Below are 17,709 nucleotides of genomic sequence, written 5' to 3'. Positions count from 1 at the left end.
GTTTATAAAAAGTGACCCTCCCCCCAATTCCCCCGGCCCACACCCCCTGTAATTACTGAAGGCTCCCAAACTGGAAACGATTGTTTGCCACACATTTGCTACAATTCTAACACAATTACCTCCCAGAATACGAAACTGTCTTTAAGATGGATTACCGTAAATACTACCATTAATAATTAAATAGTGTGTTGTTATATCTTTATGACAAGCACAGTGCCAATATAAAGCCCCCTAAAGCATACAAAAATATCAAAGAATTTCCCCTTGTTCAGTTGCGCATGCGTGATTTTGTGACAATGAAAACGTAGGTTCCGTGACTGTCAACAGAAAGCTCATTTACTGTCAAAATGGCTTCAAAGCATGGAAGACAACATGGTCCGTTCGTGGAAGTTGAATTGAGCGTCTCAGCAAGGTAACGTTTACACATGTTAGAGATTTGACGCCCCTCCACCATTAAGTGTTTGTGTCATTGTTTACGAACAATCCGTTCAATAAGTCTCTAGTATTTGACTCGGTGGACCTGTGGAGCAAGAACAGGTTCCGTTTCTAGTTCCATGGTTGACTAAATTGGTCCATTCAAACAGCGCGTTTGAACTGTCCTTACTTTAATGTGTCACTGTCGATAGTGCCTATAAAGCTGATACCGCCACTATACATACTGCCTTCCGTATGTGCAGTTCAGTTCCAAAAGTAAAAAGTCTTGTGTATACCTTGCGACTCCGTGTGGCCGGACCGCAAACTGAAATCTACTTACCCGGATCTCTCCCGGATCTTCCCATGATGTAACTGAAAGATGAATCGAACAGTGCAGTTCAAGGACAACGCGGTATTATAACCGTTCTGGAGGTCCATATATCTTATTATACTGCATTATGTGTGCCGGTACTTTGTTCACAGTCTGTATTAAGCTCTGCCGTAAAGTGTTGCGTTGTGCAGTGCAGTGCTGTGTTTGTCATATACAATAACTATGTAATATTGCGTTGTACCTTTGATTTTTGAAGAACTGATGGGTGTGATTGTTATTGATCGAAAGTCGGTCGATCAGACCAGATTCGTCCATCTCGACGCATTCATTTGATATGCCAATACATTTGCTTTGTCGTTTCGCTCCACTATATATGCCCAAACAAAAGCAAAGTCCTGCCTCTCAAAGCCTGCCCTTACTGAATGACCACAGCTAGCCCACAGAATACAAACCACAAAACAAATAAGTTTTATAGGTCTCGTCTGAATGCCCTTCCCATCAGCAAACTCTTAAACCGAATCTCCCTCACTACCTGCCCGCTGTTTTTCTCCCAAGCTGCCCATGCACTTAGATACAGAACATCTATCCGTGATGACAAGGTAAAAATGCCCGCCTGCCCTGTCTCGGCCTGCTACACGAGAACAAACACCATCCCGCCAGTCAGGAAAAGACTTTGTCGGCTATTTTGTGTTCCAGTCATGACCCCACAGAATATTGTACTATTTTACAATTTCCATCAATCGGATAATTTTTGTTATTGCTCACATAAGTTAGAGCCCCATATCATACAGGTACATTTAGAGACCGTATCCTCAGATGAAATTGTGTAACGCCGTACAGATGTCAGATATTGACTCAATATTTCACACATTTGTTTTTGCATCACAGAAAAATCCGGAACAGAGATCTGCTATCTATATCAGACCCAAGTAAGTATAATCTCAGTTTAATAGCGAGAAGCCCATCGTGGAGCGGACGTGCAGCGTCAGCAAAGTTCCTTTATTTGCGTATAGAAAATGCAATGATATTACTGCTGTTGCTGTCATTGTTCAAACTCTCACAACCTCTGTCTTGGAGAGAAGCCACATGTACTTACTGTATGTTATCTTCGAACTTGATGTCATTGTGCTTGACGCCGAGATAAAGTCCTCAGATTATTTACTCCTTAACAAATACAATTTTCTATCTTCTTTGATTGAAAAAACTTGTCTTGAAATAATATTATAGGAAAAGCGTAGAATTAGAAGTCTAAGCCGACGAGTCATGATAATTCTTCAACGGGGTACCCTAGTCCCCTCAAAAATTCTTCAACGACTAAAGTTATCATAAAAAGTAATAATCTTTGGGTTATCTAAAACATTAACTTCTCTACTTGTCGTCTTGTCAACAAACTGTGCAATTGTAAAAATGGTAATATTTGTAATTGTGGCAAGTCGTCCACATTTATTCATATGCTTTTTGCGATATTTTCGCTTTCTTTGGCATTCGATTTGTACAGTACAGTACAGTGCAGTACAGTACAGTACAGTACAGTACAGTACAGCACAGTACAGTACAGTACAGTACAGTACAGTACAGTACAGTACAGTATAGTACAGTACAGTACAGTACAGGGCAGTAAAGTGCAGTACAGTACAGGGCAGTAAAGTGCAGTACATACAGTATATTACAGTACAATACAGTACAATACAGTACAGTAAGGTGTAGTACAGGAAAGGAAAGGACAGTGCAGTGCAGTACAGTGCAGTGCAGTACAGTACAGTACAGTACAGTACACCACACTACACTACACTACACTACACTACACTACACTACACTACACTACAGTACGACAGTACAGTACAGTACAGATAATGTACAGCGCCGATTAAACTTTAACCATTTGGAGTACAGTATGCTTGTCAGAATCACGTTTAAAGCAAGGTATAAATATTAACTCAAAGCACTCACGATAACAACGTTGTCTTCATTTGAACAGTGTGCATCATGTACACCAAGAGACCCTGTTCAGACGTCTTCGTTGAGGTAAGTTTAGTTAACAGTACGTCACAAGTTGGTTCACAGATACATTCTAAATCATAGTCGCCAACAGAAATGAACTTCATAGCTAGGTTTAGTGTTGCATTAATTTGTTGTTTTTTTATTAATATTATTATTTAATTTTCTCTACATAATGTTTTAGAGGAACATATTATTAATAGATGCATGTGACAATTGTGGAACAACATTTTATTTATATCCAGGTATATAGATTGCAGCTTTCTGTGTGTACAGAGAAAATTGTATACGTTTGTATGGACTTAATAGTCGAAGAATTGTGGTAATCGATTGAGCAAAAAAGTTAAACTTCATCAATTTGTTGCAGAATTTAGTATTGTTTTTATTCATTGATGTGTGTACGAGGCGGCAGAGAAAAGGAAGGTTTCGTCGATCAGATCAAGGTATTTTGTGTGAATGCGGTGAATTTAAAGGGGAGGGGTGTGTCGTCGGAACTCTGCTCAAAGGTTGCAAGGGTCCCCTACGACCGATGTAAACACTGTATGTAGGGTACGTTGGCAATTGATGAAAGTTAAAACATGTTTGTTAACAATGCATATTTTAACATTTAAATGTTGACCTGGTGCATCTAGACATCACACATTGAAATACATTGTTTGTAAACAAGAGAGTCGCACACGAGCAGTTCCGACGGACACCCTCCCTTTAAACATGGCGGTGTGATTTGTGTGTATGACAATGGTTTCGTGTTGTTTCTTCGTTTCAGCACGGGAGGACCGAATCCGTGAAAGATGACATTGACCCCGACTTTGTCACGAAATTGAAAATTGACTATTTCCACAAGGAAAAACAAATACTTAAATTCGAATTGTGAGTACAGTGGCTGGACACTATCTTTGCAGAAATGATGTCATTGAACTTGCAATTAGGTAACAACATGAATGAACACTGAATGTTTAATCTTGTCTGCTGCAAGGAGAGCTGACGCTGTTTCAGCATGTCTCAATAAGTCGAACAACATGAACTCCTTTTCATATCAAACAACATTAATGAAAACAAAATCAAAAAAGAGGGCGACTTTGTCCACATTAAGCGATAATGATATATTAAATCATTGTAGTTGAAAGCAGCAAATTCGTCAAGGTTAAGCTGGTTGAGCACTCAGGCTGGAATACGCAGCCACATGCACGAAATGTACCCTGGGACACGTGAGCATTACATCCAGCTCTTTGTTAATTGCATTCGCGAATATTTGTTTAGGGACTAAAGTGTTCTGTTGTTTGTTGAAAGTAAAATAATAATGGTGTAGTTCATACAGGATTGGGAGTTTCTACAAGTTAATTTTTCTCTCAGATTATAACGGCATAAAACGTCGCGTCAGTTCAAGAAGGTGGTAACTAACATTTTGGCAAAAATCACTCTGCGGAAAATGATCTGAAATGACTTGTTACATTGGTTTCAATTCAAAAAATATGTAAAAAATCTTTGAGTAGATATATATTATTCAATATTTATCAGAAAATGTTTTGCATTCAGATTGTGGATTCTAGTATAAATGCAGATTGACTTTTTCTTGCACACCTGTTAAATTCTGAAATTTGCAAATGCGACCTTACCGTACTGACGCGACGAAAATACAAACTTCAATGGATTCATTAATGTGCTTGAGTTTTTTGATCACATAATAATCGATCCTGACACGTTGGGCAGACTGAACAAAAATGGAGTTCTGTTTGAAGCCTACTTAACCGACACATTTTACATCTTCTGTTTTCTCTAGCAATATTCTCTGCCCGTCCGCTTTCAATTCGCCGGCTATGATTTTAATCATAATTTAACGCCCCATTATTGCTTTTGGGGGTTTGCTTGTATTCCATTCTTTGCAAGCAATAACCTACATGTACTACGTGCACAATAAGATACATCGTCTCTTTCCTTTTTTTTCGTTTTTCCATTAGGTATGACAAAGATTCACCGAGTGGAGACCTGAGGCGGCACGTAAGTAACATTTTCATGCTGACCGTGACGTAGCTGCGTGTTACAATATTTTTACGACTTTATTATTACAACGTGATAAATTCTTGATTTGTACTCCGACAGGTGAATATTAAAAGCAACCATACCAGTACATTGATAACGCATATACTGCGATCCGATTGGTCGAGATGTGAAAATAGCCGTGCTATGTTCGCAATGTAACACAGTTGGAACAGACACGGACTCTCAGCAAGAGAAAAAATCCATTTGACGTTTCACGCCAGAATTTCAATTTCGTATTATCATATAATAGCAAAAGCCACCTCAGCAATGGGCATACCACGAGATTTTGACCGGTTTACTTCATATGTGCACTCGCTGTCGCTCGTGCATATGTCGTGGACTGGTCAAAATATCGTGGTATGCCGTCGCTGGGCGTGATTTGTTAGTCCCCACGGACACCGTCCGGGGGGACTTATAGGTTTGGTCATGTCCGTGCGTGCGTCCGTCCGTCCGTCCGTCCGTCCGTCCATCCGTTCACGCAGATATCTCAGATATGCCTGGAGCGATTTCATTCAAACTTGGTACATAGATTACTTTATATGTCATACATATGCACGTCGATTTGTTTTTTGATACGATCCAATATGGCCGCCAGGCGGCCATTTTATTACGATTTTTTCATGTACAGAGCCATAACTCAGGCATATCTAAACCGATTTTATTCAAATTTGGTACAAGGACATCGACCTATGTCATACATATGCACGTCGATTTGTTTTGTGATACGATCCAATATGGCCCCAGGCGGCCATTTTATTACGATTTTTTCATGTACAGAGCCATAACTCAGGCATATCTCAACTGATTTTATTCAAAGTTGGTATAAGGACATTGACCAATGTCATACATATGCTTGTTGATCTGTTTTGTGATACGATCCAATATGGTCGCCAGGCGGCCATTTTGTTATGATTTTTTCATGTAAAGAGCCATAACTCAGACATGTTTCAACCAATTTTATTCAAAGTTGGTACAAGGACATTGACCAATGTCATAGACATGCACGTCAATTTGGTTTGTGATACGATCCAATATGGCCGCCAGGCGGCCATTTTGTTACGATTTTTTCATGTACAGAGCCATAACTCAGGCATATCTCAATTGATTTTATTCAAAGTTGATACAAGGACATTGACCTATGTAATACACATGCAATTGATTTGTTTTGTAATACGATCCAATATGGTTGCTGTGTGGCCATTTTGCTACTTTTTTTTCATGTACAGAACCATAACTCAGACATGTATCAAGTAAATTTATTCAAAGTCGGTACAAGGAGATTGACTTATGTCATACATATGCACGTCAATTTCTTTTGTGATACGATCCAATATGGCTGCCGTGTGGCCATTTTGTTATGATTTTTTCATGTACAGAGCCATAACTCAGGCATATCTCAACCGATTTTATTCAAAGTTGGTACAAGGACATTAACCTATGTAATACATATGTACGTCAATTTGTTTTATGATATGATCCAATATGGCTGCATGGCAGCCATTTTGTTACAATTGTTTCATGTCCTTAGCCAAACTCGGGCACGTCTCAACCGATTTTATTCACCGATTTTATTCAAACTTAGGACATCACAGACCAAATTCATCATGAAGAGGACTCTATCCTCTCTGAGGACTTGTAATTAAAGTACCCGTTAACAAGTGGGGACTGTGTCATCTACGATGACTTGTTGCTTAAACATTCTACTGCACATAGTAAACGTGTGTAACCCAACAGTATTATGAAAAAGAAATTTATTCGCGTCGGTGAAGATTTTTGAACTTCGAGCGATTTTGGCAGCTTTCTATGACGTAACAAATTGTTCCTTTTTCACACGATAACGATTTTAGCGCTACGTTTGCGTTATCATATATCAATTGATCATTGCGTATCAGATTTTGACAACATGTAGAAGTTCCAGACCAAGAGACTAAAATTATGGTATACAGAGGGGCATTAACGCTACCTGCGTCCACAAAAATTATAAAAATTAAGGTAGAATGCGCCTCAAAACTGAAAGACTTATTCTTTTGCTCAAACTCTCCTCCTGGGAACCTTACAATCTCTTTCAAAATCGATAATACAATGCAGGGGGCACATTGCAAAATTTGGTACTAGAGAAACAAATTACCTTAAATTTACCGAAATTCAAAATGGCTGCTATCCCTTTTTAAGCTATGAAGAAAATTTCGTTTTCAATTTTCATAAATATAAGATAATGTAAGTAATGTAAAATGATGGAAAACGTTAGTCAAATAGTTTAAAACTTCATTTGCTCCATAAGTTTCAACGTCAGTTAACACAGGAGTAGACTAGAAGGGTGTTTAATATAGTGTGGATATCTGCACCAAGGCGTATCTACCTCAGTAGAGCAGAAATTAAAAGAAAATAGAAAGCCTATCGTAAGGGTAATCTGTTATCACTTCGAGTCCTTACAAATAACTACCAATTGTCAACACTATTGTCGTTTTCAAGGATTATCTCGGTCACGTGATATGCACCCTGGAAGACATCGTTGAAAACAAGAGAATCGAACGACCGATTGAGTAAGGAACTCATCATCGGTATTGCATTGGCATCTATTAATTAAAGGCTAATTATGTCACAACACATCTTAATCTGGGCAAAGTACAAATATCGTCAATGATTCTGTCACTTAAAAGCATCACCGTCAAAAGTAACGTGTCATCGTCATGGTAATTGCTGTTTTCAATTAAAACACGTGACATGCTTCATAGTCATCCTTGAAACTGGCCTCATGGAGTCCATTGAGTGGTTTGCTCCATATTTAACATGCTTCAAATAATGCTTGTGGTTGTAATGGATTGCCGGCGCACTAATGTATCCATGGTCCCCGTCGTCACAGACACACCCTGAAAAATAAGTGCGGGTAATGTGACGATGTTTTGTTAAGCTCTAGCATGCTCTACAGAGAAAAAATGCGGTGTCAAAGTGGTAATCTGCAAACTTAGGCTGATAGCGGTTCCTTCGCCCTGCTAAGTACTGCCATGCAGAAGGAATATTTTGCTATGAACCCAACAAGAAACAATGAGAAAATCTTTCCTCTTTTTTAACAGATACAAAACAATACTTGACCGAAAAGGCGGTGGTACCTTGATATTGTCAGCAGACGAGGTTGGAGAGCGTAATGTAAGATTATATTTATAACTAATAAATATTTTTGTGAGAAATATGATATCTATAGTAAGGAAGACTGTGCACTTAAAGGGGCAGTGTTTCGGACACTCGGATTTAACAATATTTTATGGTCTGGAGGCTTGAGTTTACCCATTTTGAACCCTGTGTCGAGTATGCATATTAAGCTTTAACCGTCCTTTTTTGTGAAAATTAAACATTTTCCCCTATTGTATTAACTTGTTTCAATCTGTAATCCCAAACTTCGCACGGTGACCTGATCATGCCGGCTGGAGGATTTTGCCAAGACAATGTTACTATTCATAAAATTTATGCTGTGTCAACGTTCCTTTTTTCTAGGACATCGTGACGTTGCAGTTCAGGGCAGAAGATCTGGATAAAATGGATTGGTTTGGAAAAGCGGATCCCTACCTTGTCTTTTACCGAACTAATCCAGATAAAAGGTTTGATAACATAGGAAATTTTGTGACTGGGCTAAGAAATAATATTAAAAACTATTGACACAATTAAATTCGAGAATTAATTTGCTAAGTGCTGAAAACGTGTCAAAAAGTGTTAAATTACCAATTTACGCCAGAATAAAATGACCTCATATTTTATTTCTCAATTATATATTTACAAACTTTATGCATGTATTTATTATGCATGTACATAGCATTAACTTGTTTAGGAAGCCGTCATTATTTACGGTCTTGGGGTCGGAGGAATGTGAGGGGTCACTCGAAAAATTCAAAGTTGACAACTTCAAGGGGATTGCTCAAAGTGTGGAGAGGAAGAAGGGGGTTTAGTCAATTTTTTGTGCGAAATAAATTGAAACACCTCTCCGATTGCATCTTTTCACACACCAATTTCTCAAATTTTTCGATGCGAGAGGGGGACACCCCCCCCCCTCTCATGCTCTCCCCTTTGGGGTGTTCTAACAGTTTACGTAGTAAAAAAATCAACTCTCAGATTGCACCAGGCTGTACCATTGCACACATGTCTAAAATTTGTCCATGCAAGATAGGGGACAGCCCCCTCTGACACTTTCCCACTCAGCCTCTTGCGTGTTCTCCCCCTGTACTATCAAATTCTGCCCAGTCAGATATTCAAGTGAAAGCCCTGCCATGATACCCATCCAAATGAAACAATACTATATGATTGGATACTGGTTATGAGGTGAGCTTTTATGTCTGTATTTTGTTGTCACTTTGAATTTCATTTTGTTGGTTTCACCTTTTTCAACCGTCATGAGATAACCGATGATAATCTAGCAGGGTACATCAGGATTTGAAAGGTCTTTACTATTGCTGTACATGTATTTTGTAAATTTTACAATTATTTGTATTTAAGGTAGCGGTAAAGGCTATTTTTGCACAAATTCTTTTCTCAGAGTTAATGTCAAGTTTCAAGTGTTTGAATCAAGATATTTAGTTCAAATTTTCAGGATAACTCCCTTAGTTAATACTTTCTCCAAAGAATATAAAAATTGTATGTTTGTACCATGATTTTGAAATATGACACCAATCAATATTAAAATTTAATTTTTCATATTTTTTTACATCTTTGAATTTAATAATAAATTAATATTACCAAATTACAAATATTATAAATATGTTGACACTATTAATTGTAAGATTTGTACGGCAGGATTTGTAAATAAAATTTGTTTTTATGATTTTACATGGGTTTACATATCAAAAAATTATTAAAAATTCTTTCAAATTTCAAAATGTGATTTTTCAAAAAGTACTTCAAATACAGGAAAGTATGCCGTACAAATCTTATCTGTAACCTTGTTAATAGGCTGTAAAAATTCCATGTCCATATCTCATTTCAAAGGTTGGATTTAATTGGTATAAAATTATGTAGGAAAACTGTTATTTTGTCAAATTGTTGAAAACAAGCCATATTTGCACCCTCTTTTGAAGTCAAAGAGCAGTCTTTTTGGTTAATCTCACTTTTGACACCTCTTTGACACTCAAAGAATCTAAAAATGCATTTATAATAGCAGTCACGCATTCTGAATGCAAGCACTGCCTTGTCAAACTTTCCTAAAAAACAGTAAAAAATGACTTTCCCTTTCAAACATTTTTTAAAAGCTAGGGGACCTCTACCATAGTTAATACACTAAGGACTCCCCAACTTCCTCTTATTTGGTCAGTTTTTCAGAAGTTTCAATGGGCTATAACTCTGCAATGCTTATGACCCCAAATGTCTAGTTTTTTTTATTCCACAGAGAATGTTGACTTCTTTCATGTTTTAATAGTTTTATTGAAGTTTATATCTGACGCTCTAGCCTTTACCGCTACCTTAACTTGTGTGTGTGTTTTGTGAGAGAGAGGGGTCAGTACAAATTTCTGAGTTAGAGAGAGGGTTACTGAATTTCATCATGGTTGTCAGGGGTTACTCGAAATTTCGGAGTTTCCGGTGAAATTCCTCCGACCCCCCCCCCCTCAGGCCGTAAATAATAACGGCTCCTTTAGCATGTACCATTAAGCATGCACATGCAAGCAAGCATGCAAGAATCAGACCATCCAACAGCCCACCCCACCTCACAAGATACGTACATACACATCTCTCCTGACCTAACTCCACAGTTTGTCTGAGCAACATTCATTTAATTACAGCACTACAATCGTTCACCGTACTGAAATTTTACTGAAGACCTTAAACCCCACCTGGGAGCCGTTCAGGTTGCCCTTGCGAACCCTCTGTGCCGAAGACTTTGACAGCACCATCTACATCAGTTGCTGGGACTGGAACCAACGAACAAGGTAGTACGCTCTTTTCACAAGGTTAAAGCATGAATGTAATTTGTTTTACATCCATGGTTAAAGTAACGACATTGTTGACATACTTGCATATAAAAAATGTATAGTGCTTTTACCGACTTTCGCACGAGGTGCAGAATTTTTTCACTCGAAATTTGCACTATGTATTTTTTTCTCGTTTTCAAAAACTTCTCGGGGCTTACACATCGTAGACCTTCTTGATCACACGCACCGAAATTCACTTTGCGAAAGCCCTGTTTTGCTGCTATGTGCACAAAGAGCGCAAAATTGAAATAGCTTGTCAATTACCTTTAGAAGATGAAAAAGTACAGAGAGCTCCTCCCAGTCTTGGAAGTGTGTATGGACATCTAGTCAAATATTTATAATGCATATTTTGATATACAGGACCCACAGAGACAAAACAGTATTAAGACTCCCAAAATCAGTTGGCAGTTGCATTCTATTTGAGTACGCTCAAGCTCTGTGCCCTCATGACGTGAACTGGACCTCATGTACTTTGGCAAATGTGAGCTGTCTTTTGAGTTCAAGGTTACCTTGAGCTCGGGGAGTCTTAAGTTTGAAACACAATTTTAGATTGCTATTTACACGTGATTAGAATCCCTGAAAGCAAAGTTCACCTATTGTTAAAGGAAATTTTAAAGCCCTCCTCGGAGGATTAGAAAATATAAAGTTGTGATGGTGCGTTGCTCACAACTTGAAGAAGATGACAACTGCCATTGTTTGCGCTTGCGCATTACAGAGATGTCTGCATTGGCCGGTGCGAGATGACCTTGAGTGAACTCAAGCAACGAAGACAGAGTTCTACAAATTTCTACAAGGTAAAAGACAATCAAAGTTTCAACAATTCATTTCTTTGTGGTCTGCGGTTGCATGTCAAACCTCGTAGGTAATTTCTCTTTTTACGGACAAGTATAGGTCGAACCAAGTTTAGCCATTGTGCAATTGTGTGTGCTGAAAAACTGAGTCTGTAAATCTGTTTTACAACAACTTTCATTGCTACATTCCAGTTTCTGTGACTGACTTTGATTACCTGTTAATTGATTCGAAATTTAGAAAGGCATGAGCTTCATCCTTGGTTCAGTCCCGTGTAGCACCAGGAGGTATTTACCAACAAAAACTTGAAGCATGTTCCATGATGAAATAACGAGTTCAATGTCTAACAGGTGTCATTTTCCACCACTCATACCCGCAGCTTATCAATTTTGAAAAGAAAGAAACTTCGACCAAGTACGACAATTCAGGAAAACTTTTTCCTGTTAGTTACACAATTGAGAAAAGGTATTCTCTCCAGGATTACGTCAAGAGTGGGCTGAGGATACATTTCACTGTAGCTTTACATGTCGCCTCTGTCAACGGTAGGTATATCCATGGAGGTAGGGTTTCTACCTCCATGGTATATCCAATGCAGTGTTGTGGTCTTGCGAGCAGAGTATTTGTACGTCGCATGAGACTTGAAAGGGTTTGAAAGGTAGTAGACTGGACTATTCAGTCGTGTGAGGGCGCTCGGGTATGACACGACCGTGGGTCTGATGTTTAGGAATACCGCTCCCAGAAATCAAGCCTTTGCAGTTTAGTGAGGTAGTATTTCGTAGTACGGCAAATTACGGTACATCTACGTACTATGTCCGGGACTGTATACCGGTGATTACCTTAGAATAAACTATGTATATCTCATAATCTCTCCTTATAGTAATTCATAAAAGTCGGAAAGTTCCCATAGCATTCGACTTAACTTTTCCATTTTGACCAAAATGCTTACATGCACGATGTACAGACATTGAAATGCCTCAAGATAAATATACTATTCACACAAAATATACACTGAATTCCTACGTTAGTCTTGACAAATCCTAATCATAGAATCTCTCTGGGAAAACCACACTTGATGCATTTCACAGAAGCGTAGACTATCTTTTCTAATATTACCAGCATTTACTAATTTTGTTTTTTGTTCAGGAAGCGAGATGCGTTACGAGAAGGTTCTGACCGCATTACGACAGTCTATCGAGTACTTCGATAAAACACGGAGCATCCGGACCCTTGGCTTTGGAGCAACAAATCAAGACCACAAGGAACCTGATGTATTCTTCTTGGTGAGTACCCTGTATTAAAATTGCAAAAACAAACACAAACAAACCTCTCTCTCTCTCTCTCTCTCTCTCTCTCTCTCTCTCTTTCTCTCTCTCTCTCTCTCTCTCTCTCTCTCTCTCTCTCTCTCTCTCTCTCTCTCTCTCTCTCTCTCGTGTGTGTGTGTGTGTGTGTGTGTGTGTGTGTGGTGTGTGGTGTGTGAGTGAATGAGCACACATAGATGTGTGTGTCAATGTTTCCTAACGGCTCTGTCATTTTATCTTAGAATGGAGCGACGAATCCATGCTGCGAAGATGTCAGTGGAGTTATAGCCTCATACAGACAGACCTTAGCAAGTTACACAGCTACAGGGGAAGCGGACGTTGCGCCCGTCTTAAAATATGTAGAAAAGTAAGTGTACTACTGTCGCTTAAAATGTGAAGGATGCGATATTCTCTGCTTAGGGACAGGTCAGTTTCTTCGGCCGGGGGGGGGGGCGGTGGATTATTTTTTGCCGACGTCAAAAAGTGGCTGACCCCCCTATTCCAAATTTTGAAAACAGGGTGACCCCCCCCCTATTCCAAATTTCTAAAACAGGGTGACCCCCCGGGCGCGACAAAGGTAAAACAAAACATGGACATAAATTATATATATATATATATATATATATATATATATATATATATATATATATATATATATATATATATATATATATATATATATATATATATATTATATTTTACATTTTACATATATTTATATTTTAAATAGTCATTCTATGTTTTAGTGACATTGTTGACATGTCAGTTGTAAGATAGGAATTTCAAAGTGTCAATCTTAAAGTTTAAATACAGTACATTTTGAATGAGCTGTATTTTGAATGAGCTGTGAATGTATTTCACACTTTCTCTGCTTAACCAGATGTCCTGAACTGTTGTACAGAAATGGATGTCAATCATTAATATCAAAGAGGAAAAAGCAGTGAATCAAAAACTTTGATGGGTGTTAAGACTTGCCAACCATCCAATTAAATCTACTGAGGAGCCATAGAGAGCTTTTTTAGCCAAATCTGATGTGTACAGTGTCTGAGAGGACCTTTTCTTGTGTAACATTGAAACCATAAAAGCACAGCTAATAATGACAAAAACTGCCTTTTTTAACTGTTATTTTGTTCATTAAAAAGCATCTTTCTACAGAAAACCTATGAAACAAAGGAAAATAATTGCATCAATGAGAAGGAAAGATATCTTGTCATTTTTCTATCTCTAAAATAAGTCACTGTATCAAATATATATTGTGAAATATTTGTGCATGTTGCTTTCTCATACTGAATTCTCACAGAGAGAACAGAAAAGTATCAGGAATTTGTCATCCTTTACATATGAAATGCAGATTTCATAATGGTACACTTTCACTTAGCAAACATCAAGATATCTCTGAAAGTATGGCGCCCGAAGGGCGCGCCAAAAAATATGAAACATCCTGATATCTCTGATATATATGTCTGTATATTAAAGTCATGCACCTGAAGGGCATGCTGAAAGATGTATGATATATTAAAGTAATGAGCTTGAAGAGCACGCTGAAAAATATTGAACATACAGATATCTCTGATGTATGTATGCTTGATATGTTAAAGTTGGGCGTGCTGAAAAATATGACTGATTATTAAAGTTACGCGCCGAAGGGCGCGCCGAAAAATACAACTGAATGATGAATTTTGTGGCTGACACTAGCATTTTAGGCAATGATGAGCCTGTGTCAAAATTCAAAAACACACTGACCCCCCCTATTGGGCATTTCAAAAACATGGTGACCCCCCCCTATCACCAAAGTCAAAAACAGGGTGACCCCCCCCCCCATGAATCCACCGCCCCCCCCCCCCAGGCTGAAGAAACTGACCAGTCCCTTAGAAAATTTATCTACACGGTGTTGAACTTTCCTTTATTTACACAAATAATGCCCTTTATGAATGGTTCTTGAAAAGTTACCACTGGATACCTAGTCACCGGACACTTAGTAAATGCCCGGATTGTGAATTGTTTAGGGGTTAGCCGCTCTGATACCACACGAAATGTGCCATCAGATTAATCAGGTATTTTGTTTTTCTTGTGACGAGTATACGAATACACAAAACAGAGTTGCAATTCGACAGAAAGTTATGTAGTTAGTGATGACTTGGTATTGATATGCCTAACCGTGGACATGGTACACCACATTTGCACTGTGATTAAGCTCTCATTGTCATCATGTTTTGTTCGATTATCGACTGGCATACCCTAACTGCTGTTACTGTTTTAAATGTCAAGATTTGCCAGAGATCACAACGATGACAACACCTATTTTGTAGCGATCATTCTGATTGCACATGTAGACACAACCACGCCATCAAGGGTCAAAGAAGCTATTAAACAGGTGAGCATTTCAACATATTCTGTGTAATGGCCAACATCACAGGCACGTCAAAAATGTTTCATATGACGTACATATTACCATTCAAAGTTTGGGTCAATGTCACATGTAACATCTACTTCGGGACAGGCAGGCACTTGTAGTGATTTGTCAAGATGTAATGGTCAAGGCGTCAAATAGATAGAAACCCTTGCTTTGTGTATCATATTTTGATGAGATGAGCGTGAAATAGATCATATAATTTCTTTTCGATTTTTACTTTATGCCTGGATAGGTGTCCCCTCAGCCAATATCCATTATAATCGTTGCGGTAGGAAATGACAATGACGACATAGCAGGTGAGACTCAACGGTCACTAAACACTGTTAGCAATGCAGCGTCCCTCTTCGGCAAGGATCGCTATTGCTTCGTATATCTTTAAGGTATACTGTCACCTGTTCCAATTTTGCCACTGTTACCGTTGAAAGAAAAAAAATCTAACCAATCACAGATTTTAAGCGGGTGGCCGCTTTTTAAAAGCAGCGCCCTCACACGTGCATTTTGAATATCAAGGAACGCCCCTTTGACCATATATGGGCATATTTAGATTACAGGTGACTGTATACCTTTAACACAAGTCATCACACCAGTGCACCAGCCTTATGTTTTAGGGATTCACTCACAGTTTGTGCAACTGACCTGGCGCTGCGCTAGCATGCTAAAAACGATTTAGCCGTAAAAAGGCAACTTTGCCAGTTTCAAGAACGTGTAAATGTATAACACTACATTATCGGCAAGGCAGCCGTGTTGCACATAGTATGTTACTGTGGAAGCTTTCAACTGCGAAGATCTACATTAAAACAAAGATTTTGCATTTGCATTTTTTTTCGAAAACGAAAGAGAAAATACAAAAGAAATGCGATCTTCGCACGGCTGCTGTCGTGTAATTTGAAACGCCATAAAAACATTTTGAATTGATTCGCAGGTTTATTGAAAGAAATCGAAGCCGAAGATGACCGACCAAACTCCGAAGGAGAGAGACCGGCAAAGCATGTTATCAACGTGAGTAATTCATGAAAAGGACGACAGGCGTAGCCTTTGGTGACATTTTAATTCCCTGTTGTTCTAAAATAAAACAAGAATCTTTTCTTATTCGCGTCCATGAAATATTTTGAAAACACAAAGTGTTAGGTTAGCCTTGCCGACACGCCGCATTGTATATAGTGTTCAATGTTGCTGTTGACGAATGAGTTCTAGTCTAGACTGCAATTTATCTGTTAACAACAAACCTATGCGCTTCACACATACATGTACATAGTGTGTTGACAAGTAAACCCGTGGTATTTCAGCGTGATTTCGGGAGTAGAACAAGAAATTGTTCACGACAGGAAAAAAAATCGAAATCGAAAATACACGTTTCGAATTCTACTTGAATTCTTTGTAATGCACAATGGTTTCTGCGCAGCTTTTAGTAAGCTAAAACTATTAATATTGAAATCCATGCTACCTTACACAGTTTATTTCTCTTCTTGAATTATCAGTTTGTGTGCCTGCAAGATTTCTTGGATGAAAAGGGTGACGTTTTCAGCGAGGACAGACTAGCAAGGGAGGTCTTCCGGAAAATGCCGGACCAGTGCCTTCATTGGATGACCGAGAACCAGATCAAGCCACGCTATGCATAAACATGCAAAGTCGGTCAGGATTGAACCGTGGATAGGTCTTCAGATAACCGTGATAAATCGTCGTCGTCAGACGATGTTATTCCCGCTAATTTTTAAAAGGATCGTGTGCAATTACCGTTACCGAACCCCCCCCGGGTCATACATTTGGTCACGTAGAGACAATTACACCTTAATTCCAATTCGATACAGTTATTTCCGCCATAGTATCCACAGATAATGCGCCATGCTCCAAATGAAATGGGGAAATTGGTCATTTAGTACATTTGAAATTGTCCGAGGGAAATTTGGATGGCCGCAAAGTGCCATCCTCACAGCAGTATATACAAATTTCTTATATTTCAATCTCAGACCAAGGCTTTTAAAATTTAAAAATGGGCCTAAAAGTTAATCACTAAGATTATAACACCATTTGAAAATTGAAAATTAGCTCAATTTCGATTTTCTTTTTCGAAGGTGCAAATTGGTTTATTGGTTGGCTGAAATGTGCCACGGATTGAACACCCATCATCCGTTGTATCTACATAATAACGGTCGCTGTCCTCCGTATCAAAATCTTAGACGGAAATAATCAACAAAATAAGTAAAGTGTATTTCAATACACTTTACAATCTCAATTATAACAAGAAAGATGAAGCCAAGACATTTTGCCCTCCCTGGTCTCAGCCAGAAATGGTTATACCTTACAGAGTTTTTTCCCACGGAATGAAAACAAATGTACTTGGGCTGAGGCCCAAGTATGACAAGTTTAGATATTTATCTCGTTTTATCTCCAATGTATTTCTTATCACTACTTTGCATAAAATCATTAAATTCGTTTTGAAAGAGGCTTGATATTCGTTGGAATACCATTTCAACT

At 38.5% G+C, this 17,709-nt stretch overlaps 1 protein-coding gene across 1 annotated transcript; it reads left to right on the top strand.

Moving 5' to 3' along the window:
• Positions 1-282: 282 nt before the first annotated feature.
• On the top strand, positions 283-17,477 carry LOC139147790 (copine-5-like). The gene is made up of 17 exons (XM_070718990.1): positions 283-412; positions 1,634-1,674; positions 2,724-2,770; positions 3,510-3,613; positions 4,702-4,741; positions 7,256-7,326; positions 7,858-7,930; positions 8,276-8,379; positions 10,546-10,692; positions 11,450-11,528; positions 11,903-12,065; positions 12,667-12,803; positions 13,064-13,188; positions 15,090-15,195; positions 15,467-15,530; positions 16,157-16,233; positions 16,713-17,477. The coding sequence occupies exons 1-17, from the start codon at positions 348-350 to the stop codon at positions 16,851-16,853; spliced, it is 1,584 nt and encodes a 527-aa protein (XP_070575091.1). The 5' UTR covers positions 283-347; the 3' UTR covers positions 16,854-17,477.
• The last annotated feature ends 232 nt before the right edge of the window (positions 17,478-17,709 follow it).

This window comes from Ptychodera flava, chromosome 13 (assembly GCF_041260155.1).
Source record: "Ptychodera flava strain L36383 chromosome 13, AS_Pfla_20210202, whole genome shotgun sequence".
Taxonomy (NCBI): Eukaryota; Metazoa; Hemichordata; class Enteropneusta; family Ptychoderidae; genus Ptychodera; species Ptychodera flava.
Note: the sequence above shows the minus strand (reverse complement) of the source record. Positions and strands in the feature narration are given on the sequence as shown.